The following is an 18,726-nucleotide window of genomic DNA, read 5'->3' on the forward strand; positions in this document are numbered from 1 at the left end:
GTTATAACAACAACAACAATAGTGTCTTCACTAATTTAAATACGTTTTTTTTTGGAAAATTCTCTAAACAAGGGGAAAATTTCTAAATAAGAACAGAGCTCCATGTAAAAAAAAAAGTTATTTGGGAATTTTACCAAAAGTACAATAATATTGCGAAAGTAACATAATATTTGATTTTTTCTAATGAATTTTTTCTAGATCAATAAAAAATCTAGGTCATAAAACCGCCTAATGTAACATAAGACAAAGATAAACAAATAGTACGAACAAGGTGAATCCTTTTTTGAGGTCAAATGAAATTAGATTCCAAATGGAACATACATAAGCAAGGTGTACGTGTATCAGCCCAAATAGTCGGCGACAGAATGCAAGAAAACTCCCTACATGGGCGAACTGCACTACACAAACCGGAGCTATCAAAGAACATCAAACAAAGGTAGCGTCAGCGAGAGAGTACCACCAAAAGGACTAAAAAATCTGGAACCTTCTTGAATCCGATTCCGAATAAGTATCAAACTGACGATATACAAAACTATATTGTGAAACATTGTGGGTCATCAGTAATGGTATGGCGGTGCTTCACTTCATTCGGGGTGGGACCACTTGTACGAGTTCAGGCAAAATGACTGGCAGTATTTACAGAGATATTTTAGTAGATCATTTAAATTGAAACTATGCTAATTTTTTACCATTAGAATTTTCAGCATGATAACGACCCGAACATCCATGAATTAATACCAAAATATGTGTATATGATATAACATAATGGATTGGATTTTTAATATCATCCAAAAAGTTCAAGACTTTATAGCGGTTTCCAGACGACGGGATCTTGAAACTTTTATTGATTATGAAGTTGCTTGCACCATAAGTCACGGCTGTCAATTTAAATTATTTTTGACATGTATGGTAGTTTGTGCGATCAACTTGAAACGAAGTTAGTGATGATGTAATTGCAGCGTTATTCTAGAATATCTGTCTGACGCCATTTCGAACATGACTCAGTCAGGAGATCAACTCGCACAGAAATACTCCTATTGGCAATAAATTTTTGATAATTGGTTTGTTGGGTTATTCTCTGAGGAAATGAGAGTTATCGGGAATTTTATTATCGATTCAAATGTATTATATATAAATCATACGATGTTTTCAAACGCAATTGAATAGATTTAAAATGAGTGAAAATAATTCGTCAAATTCTGTTGACATGGAATTTTCATATGGAACAGGTTTTGATTCATTGGATATTTTTAAGGAAGAAGATACTATGAACATTATAAAGGATATGGTGCCTCTGGGTGAGCAATCAAGCATTTCAATGTTTATGTTAACGTACATGTATACAATCATATATTAAATAGAAATGCAGAACTTTTTCGAGGACATTGATCAAATGGAATTCTCTGATGAAGCCCTGTCAAATAATTTGTTACACGATTGTAATGTGGACACATTAAATTTCATTGGACCTGATTTATTACTGCAACCGAAAGTGTCTAGTCCTGATTTAGTTAATAATGCTGGAAAAATTTGTACGAACAGTTACAGCTCTTCAGATCCCTTGATGGCTGGCCATTTAAATCATGTCGCTACTTTACCTTCTTCAATTCATGCAGTTGAGTTCAATTCGTCGTCTAATAGCTTGCCTTTGGATCAAAAATGGATAATAAGAAATGAACAAAATCCAGTGCGAAGTAATCAAGTTGTCGATGAGCCGAAAGAGTTCTGCAATGTTAATCCTGTAAAGGAAGATAAACCCGATTTTTCTAAAAATGATTGTTACAAATCCAATGCCTTGGAAAATGTTCAGAACCATATACAATCTGTTGAATTCAGAAATGATGTGTTGAAAGAAGGCATTTATGACAATGAAAAGGTATGTAAAAATTTACTTAAAAAAATACAAAGTTGAGGGTATGCTTTAGTTAGTGTAGGATTAGCTCATGATTCAATTATATTAGGTTGTGTTGATCCGTAGCGTGCACCTGCTACCAGCAGGAAAATATTAAAATGTTCTTTCAGCTTGTTACGCTCCCAACTTGTGCTCTCTTCTGTTACATGATTCAATTATAGAAGGTGGTGTCGATATGAAGCGTGCTTCCTCTTACGAATGAAGTGTTTGTACTCACAATGTCAAAATCACTTGGTTTTTGTTTTCCTCGTGAATTTTCTGTTTATATTTTGATGGCTTTGTCTTATTTACAATCTATTCGTATTCAGTAAACGCTAACAGAGATGTGCCTCGAATCACCTCGTGATTAACTTTATTCCGACTAGCCCATTTTTGGCACGATTCCGATTACTTTGGGAAAAAACACGAATTTCGGTGTAAATAGAGTATGTACGGATAGGGGAGCTTCTTCAGAGGGGGATATGCAAAAATAATGTTGCTAACAATAATATTTTTTAAAATATTTCCGATTAAAAATTCAAAAATTTGTATTAATAACACATGGCATTTCTCAATGTTCCACTAAATGTTTTCACATTTTTCACTTTGTTTTTTTAAATATACTTTCTGAACATTGAAATAAGTTAACATTTCACTTTTATTTTCGTATATTTTAGCTAAGTTTATTAATTTAACAGTCACTTAGCACACTCATTGTTGAAAAGATTAGATTGTTTCCAATTATGAAGAAAACGAGCGTTGCTACATTTTAAACACCAAATATTATATTAACTATAATAAAAAATACTTTCCAAAATTTTTTAAGCTATAATTGAGTTGTTAACACTTTTTCCAATACATATGTATATATATATAATATGTGATTTATATTTAATAAACACAAATAAGTAAAACTCTATGATAATATTATCAAAAATAACCCTGTCGAGCCAGTACCCAGGGTGACTGAAGCACTTTCGCTTAATACTACTTTACCTTTCCAACGGTACCAAAGAAATCGGAATTGTGCCCCATTTTTGAGCGCGTAAACCGAATCGATAATATTTTGTTTCCGTAGATTGGTATATAATTTTTATGTTCAATGTGTCAATTAGTGTGTTTGTCAGCAGTTTTTTACGATGCAAAAAGATTGTCTGGAGATTTTTACCATGGAAAAAAATTTAACAGTTTACTTGAAATTTTGTGTTTTCAATGGAATCACGGCTACGCAATCGTTGAAAATCCTGATGCAGTGTTTTGGATAGTCTCCTTTATCACGAATACAAATACCATATTTGCATTCAAAAAGGTCGTGAAGTCATCGAAAACTTGCCACTTCTGTTAGTGATGATAATATCAATTAATTGGCCTCAGAGACTCAACTATTTTGGTTAATGTTTTGAGTATGAAGCGTGTAAATGCTAGACCCTTGTCAAACGACCTTAACACTGGACGAGACCAACGGTCTGATACAATTAGTCGAGACCAATGGTGCTTGGCTAGGCCAAGTGGTGTTTACATACATTTGTATGGAAATACGTGCTGTATTTACGCTCATATATGCATGTACAATATAGATACATTTTTGAAATTTCATACCTCTCGATTTGGTTGAAATCAAATTGACTGCCTTGTTCACGCTTGGCGTGGCAATAGCGTTCACAAAAAATGTAACATTTTTCTTAACCTTTAAAATGCTCTAACGGCTAAAATATTTGACCTAGATAAACAAAATATGCCTGGCCAGACCCGAGGGTCTCGATGAGGGTTAATGTGTCACACGACTCGCGTGTTTAGTTAAGCTTTTGGCGTCGTAAACAAACAGTTGCAAACACATACTAATCTTCATGCGGAAATCAAATTTCAAATGCACAAAAAAAGTTTGTACCAATCAAGGAAAAAAGTTTATATCGATTCGATTAGCGGGGACACTATAAATGACCCATTCCGAGTCAATTTAATTTTCTTTGTGCATACATTTTTTGTTGCTGGCGCCTAAATTAGTTTTTAAGTAATTTATAAAATTTTATATATTTATTAGTTTCAATAAAATGAGAACTTGCTTATCAATTCATTGTTAATTTTTTTTGCCATTTAATAAAGAAAAATCGATTAATTTTACAAAAGCTAGCATCAAAAATTGTCCGATCCAGTACTGGAAAGCCCTTAGTTTTTCCGCTTTGAACTCCGTTCTGAAAATAAGTAGCGAATTAAGTAGAACAAATTGTATGTAGCTATAGTCAAACCACAAACATGCGCCCATATTGTTTCTTTGTCCTTTCTCCAGAAACTGCCGCCTAGGGCCTTCAGGATTTTTTGCGGTATTGCCAAGTACAGAGTAATCGTAGTCGTATTTGGAGTGAAGGAAATCTTAAGGCAGTGAGACTTTTTATATCCTCAATTGAGTCACAACGGTGTCCTCGGAGCGGTCATGTGAAGTTACATGAAGGTAAATCAGCCGAATGCCTGATGCGACACGATATTAGTTGAAAATGTAGCGAAATGAACACCAATAACCAATGCAGTATGAGATGGTGCATTATCGCACTTCTTTGTTCAATAAATTCAGACATATGTAGTAAACATCAAAGAATTCACTTTTAGAACCTCACAAAACGACGCGTATCTCAAATACTAATGAATTTTTTGACGTGAAACTTAGCATACATACATACATAGATGTCACTAACAGTACTACCAACTTACAGAAAAAAAATTTACCGATTCAAAAAACACGAGGCATAAATTTTAAATTAACATGTACTGTCAATATCGTTACTGTCAATATTGTACGGTGATCTGCGATGATGGAAATTTTGTCTGATGGTTGATGGAGTTTCGATATATAGAAGTTAAAAAGTAGCGAGGAGGAGACAACAACTCAAGGAAACTGCAATTTAATTCCTAGCTTAGAATTATTGAATTTTTGTGATTTACTGTCCCCCCGGGGCTGATTTTTTATTTAGGCCATGAACTATCTGGCCTTTTATGACCCTTAGTGTTGAAGTGGGGCTGTACACTTTCCGTAAATCATATTGAAGGGCTGCTAGACTCTTTCTTTTTTAAGTATTTTTTTGTGCACGTATATTTGAAATATTCTTTACTTCGTTTCTTAGGTTTTTCGTAAGAAATATGTTTTACCATTTTCAATACCTGCTGATGTATTCATATTATAAAAATTATTATGGAATGGTGCCTACAGGAAATTAAATTACATTCAATTTGCTAGTAAATAATAACTGAGTAACTTTTTTATTTTCTAGAATCTCTCCAATAAATTCAGATCGGACCACTATACCATAAAGCTGTCATTCAAACTAACCGTACAAAATCCAGACAAAGATCTTCATTAACAATATTTTTCTTTATTGCATCACCTTAATTCGACTTGCACCTTGCCTGTATCAAATGACGTAACTGGGCAAACCAAGCAAAACGTTTTATGTTGGCTGTGAAGGTCGTTATAGTTTCGGTGCAGCGGAAGTTTCCTTTTTCTCTTGTTAAAAATAAAGTTTTGTCAACGCCTGAAAAATGTTGAGGATGTGCACAGCGACCTTTGGTCTATTGTGCCCTCTAATCCTTTTCATATTATTTAATCTAGTCCCAAAGCTCTTGTAAAATCTGTAATGCGCGAAGGGTTGATGGTTTTCACATAATTTTGGTACGGCTGCATAAATCTTAAATGAGTGAGCCTTCTTCTAGTTACAGAATCGCAATGCATAATATGTGCGCCGGCGTCTCGGGCGTTAGCTTACGAGCCCACACGTTTCTTCAGAGCCCATTCCTATCCTGTGCAGATGTTTCGCAGTCTGCAGTGTGTTGTAAAAAATCTTGTTTGTATTCTTAAATTATTCTTGCTAAACAAGATGATATCTTTGAGTGTCTAATTTCGTAATATCCGCGCCTATTCCTTCTGTTGTTTTTGATCTATGCATGCATCATATCTGTGAGTGTGGCTTTGTTTCTTCCTTTATCTTCGATTGGCCCCACGATATCTTTTCTCCTGGAGCTATGCTGAATTTGATTTTAAAATTTATGGTCTTTGGAATTTCGTCTCTGCTGTATGTCGAGAGTATAAAATGTTCTTCTGCACCCGAACTTACCCCTAGATATAGGGTTACATATGTATATATGTATATATAAATGACTTGGATGACGAGAAAAGTTGAAATCAGGTTGACTGTCTATCTGACCAAGCAAGCTGTAACTTGAGTAAAAATTGAGATATCTTGATGAAACTTTAGTACAAAAAAATTCAAGTTCGTAGATCGGCGTAATCGGACAACTGCCACGCCCACCAATCCCCATTAACCGAAAACCCATAAAGTGCCATAACTAAGCACTTAATTAAGATATAAAACTGTCATTTGGCACATGAGATCACAGTAGCAAAGAGGACCTATAGATAAAAAATTTTGAAAAAGTTGGTTTGGCCCCGCCCCTAATATTTTTACTGTGCATATCTCTTAAACCACTAAAGCTACAACAACAAAATTCGGCCAGCACGAATATTACAAGAACTACTACCGATAGTGTGAAAATGAATGAAATCGGATGAAAACCCCGCTCACTCTCCATATAAAAATTTGCTGACCGTTGTAAAAATTGGGCGATGGGAGTGGCACCGCCCACTTTTTTGGTGAAATCCCATACCTCGGAACCCAACTGACCTGTCCAAAATTTGGAACGTGGCATTCTTTTCATATTCCTATGTCACTCAGTTGAAATGAGTCAAATCGGACAATAAACACGCAGTAGACGTTCCACATAGCACAATTTTAAATTCCACTTGATCCTTTTACTTTCCAGTACACAATTCAAGAAGCAATTAATATAACGAGATTAAACTTTGAACGAATATTGCCTTTAGTGTATGCCACCTTATGACCAAAAATTGTTCAAGACCAACCAAAACTGTTCAAGACCCTAGGGACTGAATATGTGGACCCCAGTACCTATAGTTGACTTTTGATCTAAAATGTCGGTCAATGTGTGAATTGAACCAATACTTCGCTTAGCCCCCATATACTTAATATAAAGAATTTCGAACTTCCGGGTGACTTTGTACTGCATATATCGTCCAATTATCATCATTGAGTTATCCCAATGGAAATAAGAGGGTGTGTTTTATTCATAAAAGTGTATCTTTGAGCCTAAAATAGATAAATTTGAGCGAAAACTTGGCCTAACCTCTAAATAACTAATATCAGGATTTTCGAACAACCCGCTGACTTTACTTTATACCTGTATGATTGGTTTTACACCTTAAAGTATTTCTATGGTTTTGATTCTTGCAAGTTGCAAGAGTATAAAAAGTTCGGTTGCAGCCGAGCTTAGCCCTTCCTTACTTGTTTAAAATCAGCTTTATTGTATTCTTCCAGATAAGCCAAGCAAATATAACTATCCAAGACTTGAAGGACATACAATCAGCTCAACATGTTTTGATACAAAGAAATCCAACGATTATGTATGCCACTCCACCTACTTCTTCTGCGTCCTTTGCTGCTGGTCCTTCAATTATATCACAAATACCTGTCATATTTGAACCAACTGTAAACGTTTCGTGCACTTTACCCAAAGTGGGAAACATCTCATCGGTAGAGAATAAAGTGCCAATTAATCGAATTCAACCAAAAAAGAAAGAAGTCAAAAGGTCTGCTCATAATGCTATAGAGCGGCGTTATCGTACTTCAATAAATGACAAAATTTCGGAACTAAAAAATCTTATAATAGGGGAATCTGCAAAACTCAACAAATCGGCAGTTTTGCGCAAGTCAATTGATAAAATACGCGATCTTCAAAAGCAAAATTCTGAGATGCGTGATGAGATACAGAGACTTCAAAATGAGCTCGTAAACCGAAGCAGTTGCAATGTTAAAAATCTACTCAACTCCACAAAGATCAATAAAGTTGATAATAGGAATAAGCCATTAATAACGAATGAGTTCTCACAAAAACAAAGAATTATTACGCCACCATGTAGTGACGAGTCAAATGCCTCACAATCTCCAACACACTCTGATATTTCTTTACCATGTTCCCCAGTCAACGGGTCTGTTAAAAGCTTTAATTCATATAAAATGAAAAATGTGTCAACTGCTATTCGTGATATGTCGCATTCACGATTAACGTTATGCATATTTATGTTGGCTTTTATCACAATAAACCCATTTAAGATATTTTTATACAGACCTACTGATACTATGGACACTCTGGGAAATTATGGAAGTATTGATGATACTCATCACCGTCGTATTCTAAACTTCAACGATGATAGTAAGTATCTAACATTTAATTTTTTTTGTTTTTTTTTCTTTTTTCGGATGGTCATTAAGTTAAGAACTAGAGTTTTAAAAATTTAATAATCTTTTTAATTTTTAACATTAAGAACATATGTAATTTTGAAAATCTTATCTCACCGTTTTACAAAGTCTTTACATTTTATTCTTTACTTTGTTTTATGAGTTTGTTAATATTATCAAATCCGTCCGCTTATGAAAGGTTACGAAATAAAAAGTAGTAAAATAAGTATCCGCGTCCGATCATGAGAGTGTCAAGTAGTTAGAGTGGAAATTGTTCTGGAAACCTAACATAAAACATGGTTCCTTCGTATAAGTCTACTGAAGACGCTAAACTAAATTTATCATTTATTTTAGCCAAAATCTCTCGGGAAGATTTAAAAGAATTAGCTTTTCTTTTTCTGATGATGGGTATATTAGCATGTTCCTCCATGGCTTACTGATTTTTCATCGAATTAGGATCACTTTTACCTTTTTTCCAAAGTACAATTCCAATTTCTACCCACTTTTTGAATATTTTAATTTTATTTAACAGCTACAGTTAAACAATGTCTTTTTTCCACCACTGCCATGTAATAATGAATATTTGTGCAAATAACCTATTTTTTCAATAATTACATATCTTGTAGATATATGTATGTATATTGTTTATTATGATTAATTTATGTATTTCTTATTTTTTTACACAGATACAAATAACGATTTTATTTGGAAAACCTATTGGGGCCCTTTATGCTTGTGGTTTGTGAACTTGATGGTCATGTTGGTCTGCTTTGTAAAACTGATTGGTTATGTGAATCCATTAGGAAATACAACTGCTGTCGAATTCAAAACACGAAAGGAGTGTGGAGATAAACTTTTTGAAAAGGTAGAATATGGAAATAAACAATTTATATACAATGTGATCAAATTTGACCCGGACAAAACACTACGTTTTCAAGTATTTTAATACAAATCTTTATTATTGGCTTCAAAGTAGGGTCTTCAGCAATACAAGTATGCCAATTATTAATCAAATTTTCCGTATACTTGCTATAATATTTGGCTGGGATGACTTTCAGTGCCTTCAGCAAATTTTTGTTTTTTTCTTAAAGCATTTTTCGATGTCTTAATCATTAAAAGAGATGCATGGACGACTGGTATTAGGCAAACCTTCGATGACTTCACGACCTTAACTAGACGCTTAATGTCACTCAAATACTTGTGTGTTTGTGGACTCTTCAAAACACTATTGCAACATTTTTAGCGATTCCGTTGATGTAATTTCACTCAAAATACACAATTTCAATCAAACCTCTTAATTAATTTTAATTACAATTAAATTTAATATTTACATACATACGTACTAATTGACATATGGAGATCAAACTTTACACGAACATGAAAAATATGTACCAATCTAGGAAAAAATTATCTTTCGTTTTCGCGCGTAGATTAAATACAGCAGTCCGAGTCAAATTTGATCATATGGTAGTAACATTTCTCTCACTTAGGGCTATATAGAAGATGCTTACTTGGAGTATATATCTTGCTTGAAAAGCCTTGGAGTAACGTTGCCGACATCCACTTTTGACTTTATTATATTGACAACCTGGCAATTTATTCGTATATTCATTGGTCATCTAAAGATTAACTGTAAATATACAAAATCTGTCTCAAGATTACGCAAAGATGAGCACAGTCCTTCAAATACTACGACAGCGAAGAATTTGGCCAATTTCTTCAACAGGCTGAATCAGTTGCATTTAACAACTGAAAACAACCCCAAACATGGCCTGACGTTATCATTATATGCATTAGATATGGCCCAGCTATCTCAAGACACCCTCACAAATGAAGAATTGGTCGATATTTACTTAATAACCACTTTACTGGTAAAACAAAACTATCCTAGATCATTGAAGTTGTTTGTACGATATTGCATTAAAAAGGGGAAACAAGAGTGGTTTAAGTCTGCAGGAAAGTCGAGTCAATATAAGTGGATATTTACTCCATTCGGAACACAATTTTTAATTGATCATGAGTTTGATTTAAACAACAACTTGCAATCAAATAATATGTTTATACAATTGTCGAACAGTGTGAATCCCCTAACATACTTATTAAAGGTATAACATTAAGATTGTTTGACTTTTCCACTTCTGGTTGATTTCCATTTTTGTACTATTTACAGAATTATCAAGAATATTTGCTTCATCAAGCTATTCAATGTCTGGTTGGATCCATCCAAATTTCTGATAAAAAAAGAACAAATCTTAAGGCAGATGATATAGGAGATAACACTGTGGCTAGTAATGCACTGACTTTTGTTTCTTTGCTGCGTGATTCCATTTCTGCTGATTGCAGCAATGAAAAGATTGAGTGGTGGGTTAACATTCTTGAAGTTTCTGTTTATTGGTTATTAGGCGAAGATGAAAAAGCCGAAAAATCATATCAACGTGCGAGACTTTTACCGAAGGAACTTGAGACAAGTAACGACAAACTACCACAAGCCTTACACTTGGCATTGGAAGCAAAATTTTTATCACTGCAGTAAGTAAAAACAAGAATACTGAATGAATACTTCGTATAAGCAAAAGTGTTATCAAATTTATATCTGTGCTTAAGAGACTGCTTAAAAAGCAAAAAAAGTTTCTTCTTTGGCGACTTCCTCTACAAAATACTCTGAAACGGTATTAGAAATAAAATCTAAAATTTCTGAACCCATCTCTTTCTTATTACGCAATAGTAGAACTAACGATTCAGATCTACTAGATAATTTTAAATCTTCGGCTTACGCCAAATCCGAAAATTGCTTAGACCAATTCGAAAAAACAAAATCTGTAATTTCTGATCATTTAAAACTACTAAAAACAACTGCACCTACTCCACATCGGAGACGACAGACGATAAAATCTGTATTTGTCTTAATAACACACACTTACTAAAATCAAATTTATATAACCTAATCGGTTTCTCAAAATTACATTTATCAAATTGGCTGCAGTTGTAACTTAAAGATAAATCGTCTTAATTTCTTCTACTTAAATTCTATGTATATGTATCTCTACACGACGATTGACCGATTCGACATTTTTTCGAAACCGCCAGTTTGTTTAATTAAATTTTAAAACGTTTTTACAGTAGTTTTGTTAAAAACTAATCCAAAATTCAAAATTCTTTAGGCAGTCACCACAGCTGAGTTTTAAATCTATCTGTTAGCATTCAATTTTCTGACCCATCATCATCATCGGCAGGCTCTAGCTTTATTTGCAAGATCGCAATTTAAAAAACTTTGAGCGTGCTACATGTTGAGTCATATGAAATATAATTAGCTGATTGATAAAAGCGGTTAATTAATATTTTAAAGTTTAAGTTAATTTTAAAACTAAAAAGAATCGGCATAAATGGCCGACGCCTATTAGTCGGTCAGCGTTATGCTGGGTTTAAATTGTGGTGTTTTACACAAAAAGTACAAGATTCCTTATTTTGCAGGTATAGTGGAGGCTTCTACAAACGTGATTCTCAAAGTATAATAGATATCTGCAATCGATCCAGTAACTGTCTTCAAGAATCTTTAACATTTAATAAAATTACAAGTGTGAAGAAAATTAAATTGGTAAGTTTTAATATCATATATGTATCATATATTTTGCTAAAAATAAATAATTGAATACTTATCTAAACCCTACCGTTTCTGAGATAAAATATGAACACGTTTCCACATTAGCCATGCGTATACTCATGTCAAAATGTGTTTCACTCCCCAGCGCGTTTCTAAAAACAACTAAATTTTTCAAGTCTGAGTTTTTAAAACAGACAATAGGTCACAAACCGGTTTCGAGCCAGCAATTTTAAGGCGAAGTTGTTTAAAGGATCGTAAAAACTTGTTTTTGTCAGTTTTTGAGATGTTCCAGTGAAATTTAATATTTAGGTGCATCTTTAATATTTTATTTATCATTTTTCGGAATCGGTTTTCGGACAATTATATCCCCAATCAATTTTTCAGATTTTTTAAATTTCGTCTTAAAAATCGCTGGTTCGAGACTGGCTTAGACCCATAGTCTGTTTTAAAAACTCCGACTTGAAAAATTAGTCTCTTAGGCAAAGTTGTTCAGAATAATAAGTAGAGCATTTTCCGCATACGCGATTTTATAGAATAAATCGGCTCGCTTTACAATAGACACAGTGATTTTCTGTACAAAATTACAATTTTGTTTCTTAATATTGATATTAGTTACAGCACTTTGTAGAATTTTAATTAACGGCATTTTGTGACCGCGGCAATAAAACGATTTCGTACATAATATGTAAATTACCAAGGAACACATGTACCAATTTTCATTAAGATATCATTATTTTTACTGAAATTATCGCTACAGACGGAAGTAGAGACAGACAGTCCCTTGGAATTAAACTCGTGTCATTCTGATCAATTTGAGATAACTCTGAATCTATATTGATTAGTTTGACAACAATTGATTAACTATACCCTTCATTTTTATTACAGTTGTTTCAATTGCTAACTTGTGATTGGGTGCTCGAAACAAGAACCCAGCTATGGGAGACGGAATACATGAACGCTGATCAAATTCTGTGCAAACAAGTTCCCAGCGATTATTTGGAAAAATTTCAAAAGGATCTTAACTCGATGCGTTATGTCATAGAAGATTTGCATGTAAGTTTTATTGCTTAATTTCGTAGCAGTGTGGCCAAAGAGACACAGATTAATCCAATCACTACTGGTGATGGTTTGAATTGGTCGATTTTTTAGATATAAGTCACGAAATCCCACTTACACATCGTAGAAAAAAGCGCTTGGGGCCTTTCATAACATTATTGAGCCGGCTAATATCTACAACCTACAGCATATTTCTTTCAGGATCAATGTCATCATAATCTGTCTCCAAGTCTCCAACTAGCAGCATGCCACATTAACCATGCGCTGACAAACTTATCAGTCGCGCTTGCGGGTAACGTTGATACATTCCGTCTAAGCTAAAACTAGCATTTCTATGATCAGAGAAGAAGCGATCATTAAGAACCCACAATTCTTAGATCAGGGGAGGAGGGGTACAGAACATCACTCTTATCTGAAATGCCGAAAGTGGGAACGTGTAGAGGACTACAAAATATAAATATCAAACCTTCGCTGCAGATAAAATTAAGAAGCCACTCAATTAAAATGCTGTTTCCCCTTCCCCTTTTTGCGGCACATAAGCTGAAACCAACCAGAGTTCTGTGGCGCAGAACTATAGCATTGCGGTGATGAAATCCCTTTTACTAAAATTAAGTAATAGAAATACATTTAGTTCATTTCTGACAAGCAAACAAGCTCTAATTCTAACTGAATAATTGGCTGTCTGCTGATTTATTTCTCTTTGTCCCTAGCCCAGAGATACCGTCACTGCTCTAGACGAATCACGACATTTTCAGATTCCGCTTTTGCGTACTGGAGATTAGTCTGAAGGATCTCCATGCTTTATACTCCCCTCTAGAAGGACAAGTTCCGCAACAGCCTCATAAACGACATCATCCTCCTCGCCGATCCCCCCGCTGTGCTCTAGCCACAACTGCAGAGTGTGAAATTATGTGGAATTCAGCAAATGTTTTCTTATTCTTGGCTAATAATATTAATAGATTTGCAATATTTTGATAATCCATATAATTTTATGTTAAACAGGAATATTTTTCATCTAAATGGGTCATATTATTTGATAATTTGCTCCTTTAAGCTTCGGAATCTTTGCTATTGGCATTAACTTCACCTTTTATAAGTCTAGCTAGATTTTGAAAGTTTATGGATACTTGTTTACTTAGCAAACTATTCTTTCGCATTTGAATTCGTATTAAGCTTAACAGAAATATGCAATATAATCACATAATACAAACAAAAATAATAATAGAGTTTGACAGCGGTTATGTAAACTTAAAATCAAACACCTAAGCATAGTAGTGTAGGCTTGTTACTATAGAAGTTACAGATACACATGCCCATATTATCCAAACATCCCACATTACTCGATCTTACTCTAATAAAATATGTGAGATCTTAAAATTATGTTGATCCACCTCTATATTGCATTCGTGGCGGTAAGAATTCTACTAATTTGCGGGTGTGCTTTCCTCCCAAGTCTTACTTATTTTATGTTTTCAGTTTTCTTTGCTTCTTGAATGATAATTTCGTTATTTATAATTAAATTCTTTTACAAATTCTCTATGGTATTCATATCTGGTGATTGTGGTCGTACATTATGCTACCAAAACATCAGTAGTAGCTAGAGTTTTTCGACAATCAGCAAAAAAATTCCATATAAAAATATATAAATTTTTATCGCTGGCCAAATACTTGTGAAGATCCTTTCAATTAATTTCTTTGAAGTTATATTCAACAAGTACAATATTCTTAACGGTCTCAACTGAGAGGCGGAATTTTATACGGAAAAAAAACTGCGCGAGTTGAACTCGGGCGAGTTTTGGAACGCAAGCATGAATGATATGATTGCGCGTGGCGCGCATATTCAAAACGCCCACATAGGCTAAACCGCTGTGATGCTCACTTTTTTGACGCACTCGCTCAAAAAAATAATAATAATTAAAAAAAATCGCCCATTCAGAAAGAAACCAGGGAATCAGTGCATTTTTCACGAAAATCCGGGAATCAGTGCCGAAGGTCAAAATCGGGGTATTCCCTGACAAATCAGGGAATATGGTAACTCTACATATATCGTATTTGGAATAGTTAATTATTTGTGCTGTTGCCATGGTGTGTCAATTCTAAGATAATTGAATCGTTTTAAATTTGTGGCATTTTGAGAGAAGTGAACTTCAAAAAGACAACAATCATCTGTTAAAAATGTGTCGACTATATTTTTAATTACGCATGGATAAATTGTCATCAACTAACTTTAAAAAGGAAGGACCTGTTTATCATGGAATGTAATTTTTGTTTTTAGTTCTTTTATGTTCCTCTTCGTTAATTTTTTTTTAGGCCGTTATTATAAGTTAAGTATATTTATGGATACGTATAGTTCGATTTTTGCTGTTTTTAATTGTTATTTGCTACGTAGTTTATGTTTTGACCACTATTAGGCCAATGCAGAAGCCTTTAAAAGGATAAAAAGTTAAAAGAAGTCGTCGTAGTAGATTGAAACCTATCTGAAAGGAAAGATAAATACCAAAAATTAAAGGGTAAGTAATTTACGGGCGATATACGGTCGGGAAGCGATGAGTAGGGGAGTGTTTGAATTTTTAAGAGTTAAAAAAGGCTTATATCGGTTGGAAAAGAGTTATAATGCAAAATTATATGTTTCATACTACAATGATTTCTTTTAGTTTCAAAAATTATCTATCTTGGTCTACATACAAAGTCTTAGTTTTGCTTTAATCGCTGTTTACACATAGTTTTTTACATTAGCGTACAGTCGATTAATACAAGCTTACATTATTATTTTATTTACACAGACTTAAGGGTAAAATATCATGTGGATAAAACGCAACAAATCGTATATCTATTTATTTTTAGATTGGTCATCAACGAATTTACCTGTATGAAGCTGTATGTCGTCTTATGGCCGGAGTAGCACCTGGACCTACACAACAACTTTTGGATCGCAGTTTGCGGCATAGAACTCTTAGATCATCCGTTATATGTGGGGGAAAAGATAAAAGCAATAACTGTGTAGGATTTCAACGTGAAAGAGCGACAGCACTTTATATTGCATGTAAATATTTACCAAATGCGTTAATTTGTTCGCCTGGAGAAAGAGTTGGAATGTTAGCTGAAGCTGCCAAGACTCTGGAAAAGCTTGGCGACAAGAGAAAACTAAATGATTGTTATAAGTTAATTAAATTTTTTGATAATAGCATCGATGTAATCGATTAAATTTACTTATAAGTTAACTCGCAAATATATTAGTAAAGCTGTTTTTGTAGATATAAAGGTCTAAATTCATCTGTTTTATTTACTAATGTTAGGTAAGTATAAGTAGAGATAAGTAAACGTTGAAAACTTTACTTAGATGAGTTATAATAAATGTTAATTTGAAGGGTTGCCCGCCAATACGTTGCCAAATTTCAATTTTACAAGATTATCTTTTCAACCGGTTTTGTTAAAGGCAGAAGGTTCGATAACGATTTATTCTTGTTTTTTTTTTACAAGTCACCTCAGAGACAATATTATTTCACATTCAAGAATGGAAGTGTGATAATTTAATATTATTCATGTTAATGTAGCTCGACGCTAAACCACATTGTGGTCAATGAAACTTATCCAATTTCATTAAAATGTCATAAACAATGACTAATATACGTAAAAGTTTGTAAACCGCCAAACAAAATTTTTTTAATACAGGAAAATCATGCAAATGTATGCATCATGGTGTGGGGTGTTCTTCCTCGCCTGCTGTTGAGCCTGTATTTTATATTAGGGAAAGCATGGACAAAAGCAGACCTACGTCCAAATACTTGAAGAGATTATGTCACCTTTTGCTGAGTGGGAAATGATTTTAATATGGGTATATCTAGCGAGACAATGACCCCAAACACACCTGTGGTTTGGCAAAAAATGTCCTTTAAGCAATGGAGTTGAAGTTATGCATTTATATGCAAAGTCTACAGATGTTAACCCCATAAAAAAAGTGTGGAAAGTTAGTGAATGCGAAAGTAAAAAAGAAAAATCTCAACTAAATATTCAAAAGTCATTACATTTGGGATTTGGGGTTTAGACCAATCACACACATATTAAGTTAAAGACTTAATTTAGTTAAAATATCACAACATTTTGATGATAATATTAGAATTTTCACTTTCAAAGGTTCGTCTTTGCTCTCTTAAATACAATTATAGTAACTTACAGAAAACAAAAATAAAGTGTAACTGCAACAGAATACCAAATAAGTAATATATGTATACTACATATGTATATAATCGAATACTATCAACCATTATTAAGGTAGGAACTACTCAAAGCAGTTTTCTACATTATTTTGCGAATTTTAGAGTTTGAATACATTGAATATATTTAAAGATTTTTAATCGTCGTTCTTTAACCCTTTCGTTAATGTACCGTTTGTCAGTTTTTTCATATAGTTGTAATATCAATGTAGATAATTTAAAAAGGAAACCTAGTGTATTTGTATAAAAATGCCGATCACTGATATATACCATACAATGAGAAAACTTACCATCGCAAATAATAACGAGTTGGCAGCGAGGTATCCAAGCGTATGACTCAAAAGGCAACACAGACGTCAATGATAGAGGTAAGTGTCTCTTTTGTGTCTAGTATTGCTAACTGAAAATGGGATAATCCGCTGTCAAGGTTACGCGGATCACATTGCCATCACAGCCAGAGGTAAATTCGAAGACACTCTCTGTGGCTTAATACAAAGAGATTTAAACCTGGCAAAAGCATAGAGTACTGGGGTAGAGTTGAACATCAATCCCTCTAAGACGACCATCGTCCCGCTCACGAGACGTGAGTCTCTGCCCGGCCTAAAGAACCTTACACTTGGGGGCAGAGAGGTAGATATGATCAATATGGCCAAATATATTGGTCTCACGCTGGATTCCACTATGCGATGGAAGCAGCATGTTAACGTGACTTTGGTCAAGGCAACTTAAGCACTAATGGTGTGCAATAGGATGGCTGGGAAATCCAGAGCTGCAGGCCAAGGATTGTTAGGTGGTTGTACACCATGCTCGTGCGACCGATAATCACGTATGTGGCGGTGACCTGGTCCTCAAAAGCTTCGCAAACCTTGGTAGGGCTCCAACTATCGTAGCTGCAACGACTTGCCAAGCACACACTTCAAATGACAGCAGAAGAGTGTGGCAGAGTTAAGGTAATCTCGTCTGAGCGGATGAAAGAGTTAAGTAGTACTATACCATTGGCCCTTCTCTCCAGGGACAGGATTTCTAAAAGGGTTAACTTCACCAAGAAGTTCAAGGTACTCTTGCCAGCAAGGCTGAATGGAATGATTCCACTTTCGAGCTACTGCTAAGGGATAGTACGATCATTTGGTACACTAAAGGCTAGAAAACGTCGGAGGGGATTGGTTCACCTCGCCCACTTCGCAGCATCCACTAACATGGCAGGACCAGCAATGCCCTTGGATCAATGTTTCCAAATGAGGGATCACATCGCTTCGATAGCACCCAGCAGAATATTGCTGAGGCTAGGCACTAATTTTCTATTGTGCAACAGAGGTATGCCAACGTTTATCACAAGAATCCGACAAGAAGTGTTAAATATCACACTTGTATCGGATGAAGGTAAATAAATTAATCCATTGGAGAGTTCTTGTAGTACACTCCTTTTCAGATCACCAATACATTGTATGAAGAAAGTGTGGGCAAAGTCTACAAGCGGATTTGCAGGTGCACTTAAATGAGCTAAAAGATCGTATTCCTAGGATTCCACCATTTCTACCCAAGAACAAGGAGATCCTAGACACATAAGAGTCCAATGGACTTCTGACCAATTAGTCCCTCCTCTTAAAAACAGTCGAAAGACTAATAGAGTGACACATAAGAAACAAAATAAATCCAGAAGAA

The 18,726-nt window shown here is 34.4% G+C and overlaps 1 protein-coding gene across 1 annotated transcript; it reads left to right on the top strand.

Annotated features, from left to right (window-relative positions):
- The first annotated feature begins 1,135 nt into the window (after window positions 1–1,135).
- LOC120776724 (sterol regulatory element-binding protein 2) lies at window positions 1,136–16,119 on the top strand. Its single transcript, XM_040107638.1, has 9 exons — window positions 1,136–1,298; window positions 1,362–1,876; window positions 7,273–8,167; window positions 8,880–9,058; window positions 9,684–10,298; window positions 10,364–10,722; window positions 11,665–11,788; window positions 12,680–12,847; window positions 15,695–16,119. The coding sequence occupies exons 1-9, from the start codon at window positions 1,175–1,177 to the stop codon at window positions 16,052–16,054; spliced, it is 3,339 nt and encodes a 1,112-aa protein (XP_039963572.1). The 5' UTR covers window positions 1,136–1,174; the 3' UTR covers window positions 16,055–16,119.
- The last annotated feature ends 2,607 nt before the right edge of the window (window positions 16,120–18,726 follow it).

Source organism: Bactrocera tryoni, chromosome 5 (assembly GCF_016617805.1).
Source record: "Bactrocera tryoni isolate S06 chromosome 5, CSIRO_BtryS06_freeze2, whole genome shotgun sequence".
In the NCBI taxonomy this organism is placed as follows: Eukaryota; Metazoa; Arthropoda; class Insecta; order Diptera; family Tephritidae; genus Bactrocera; species Bactrocera tryoni.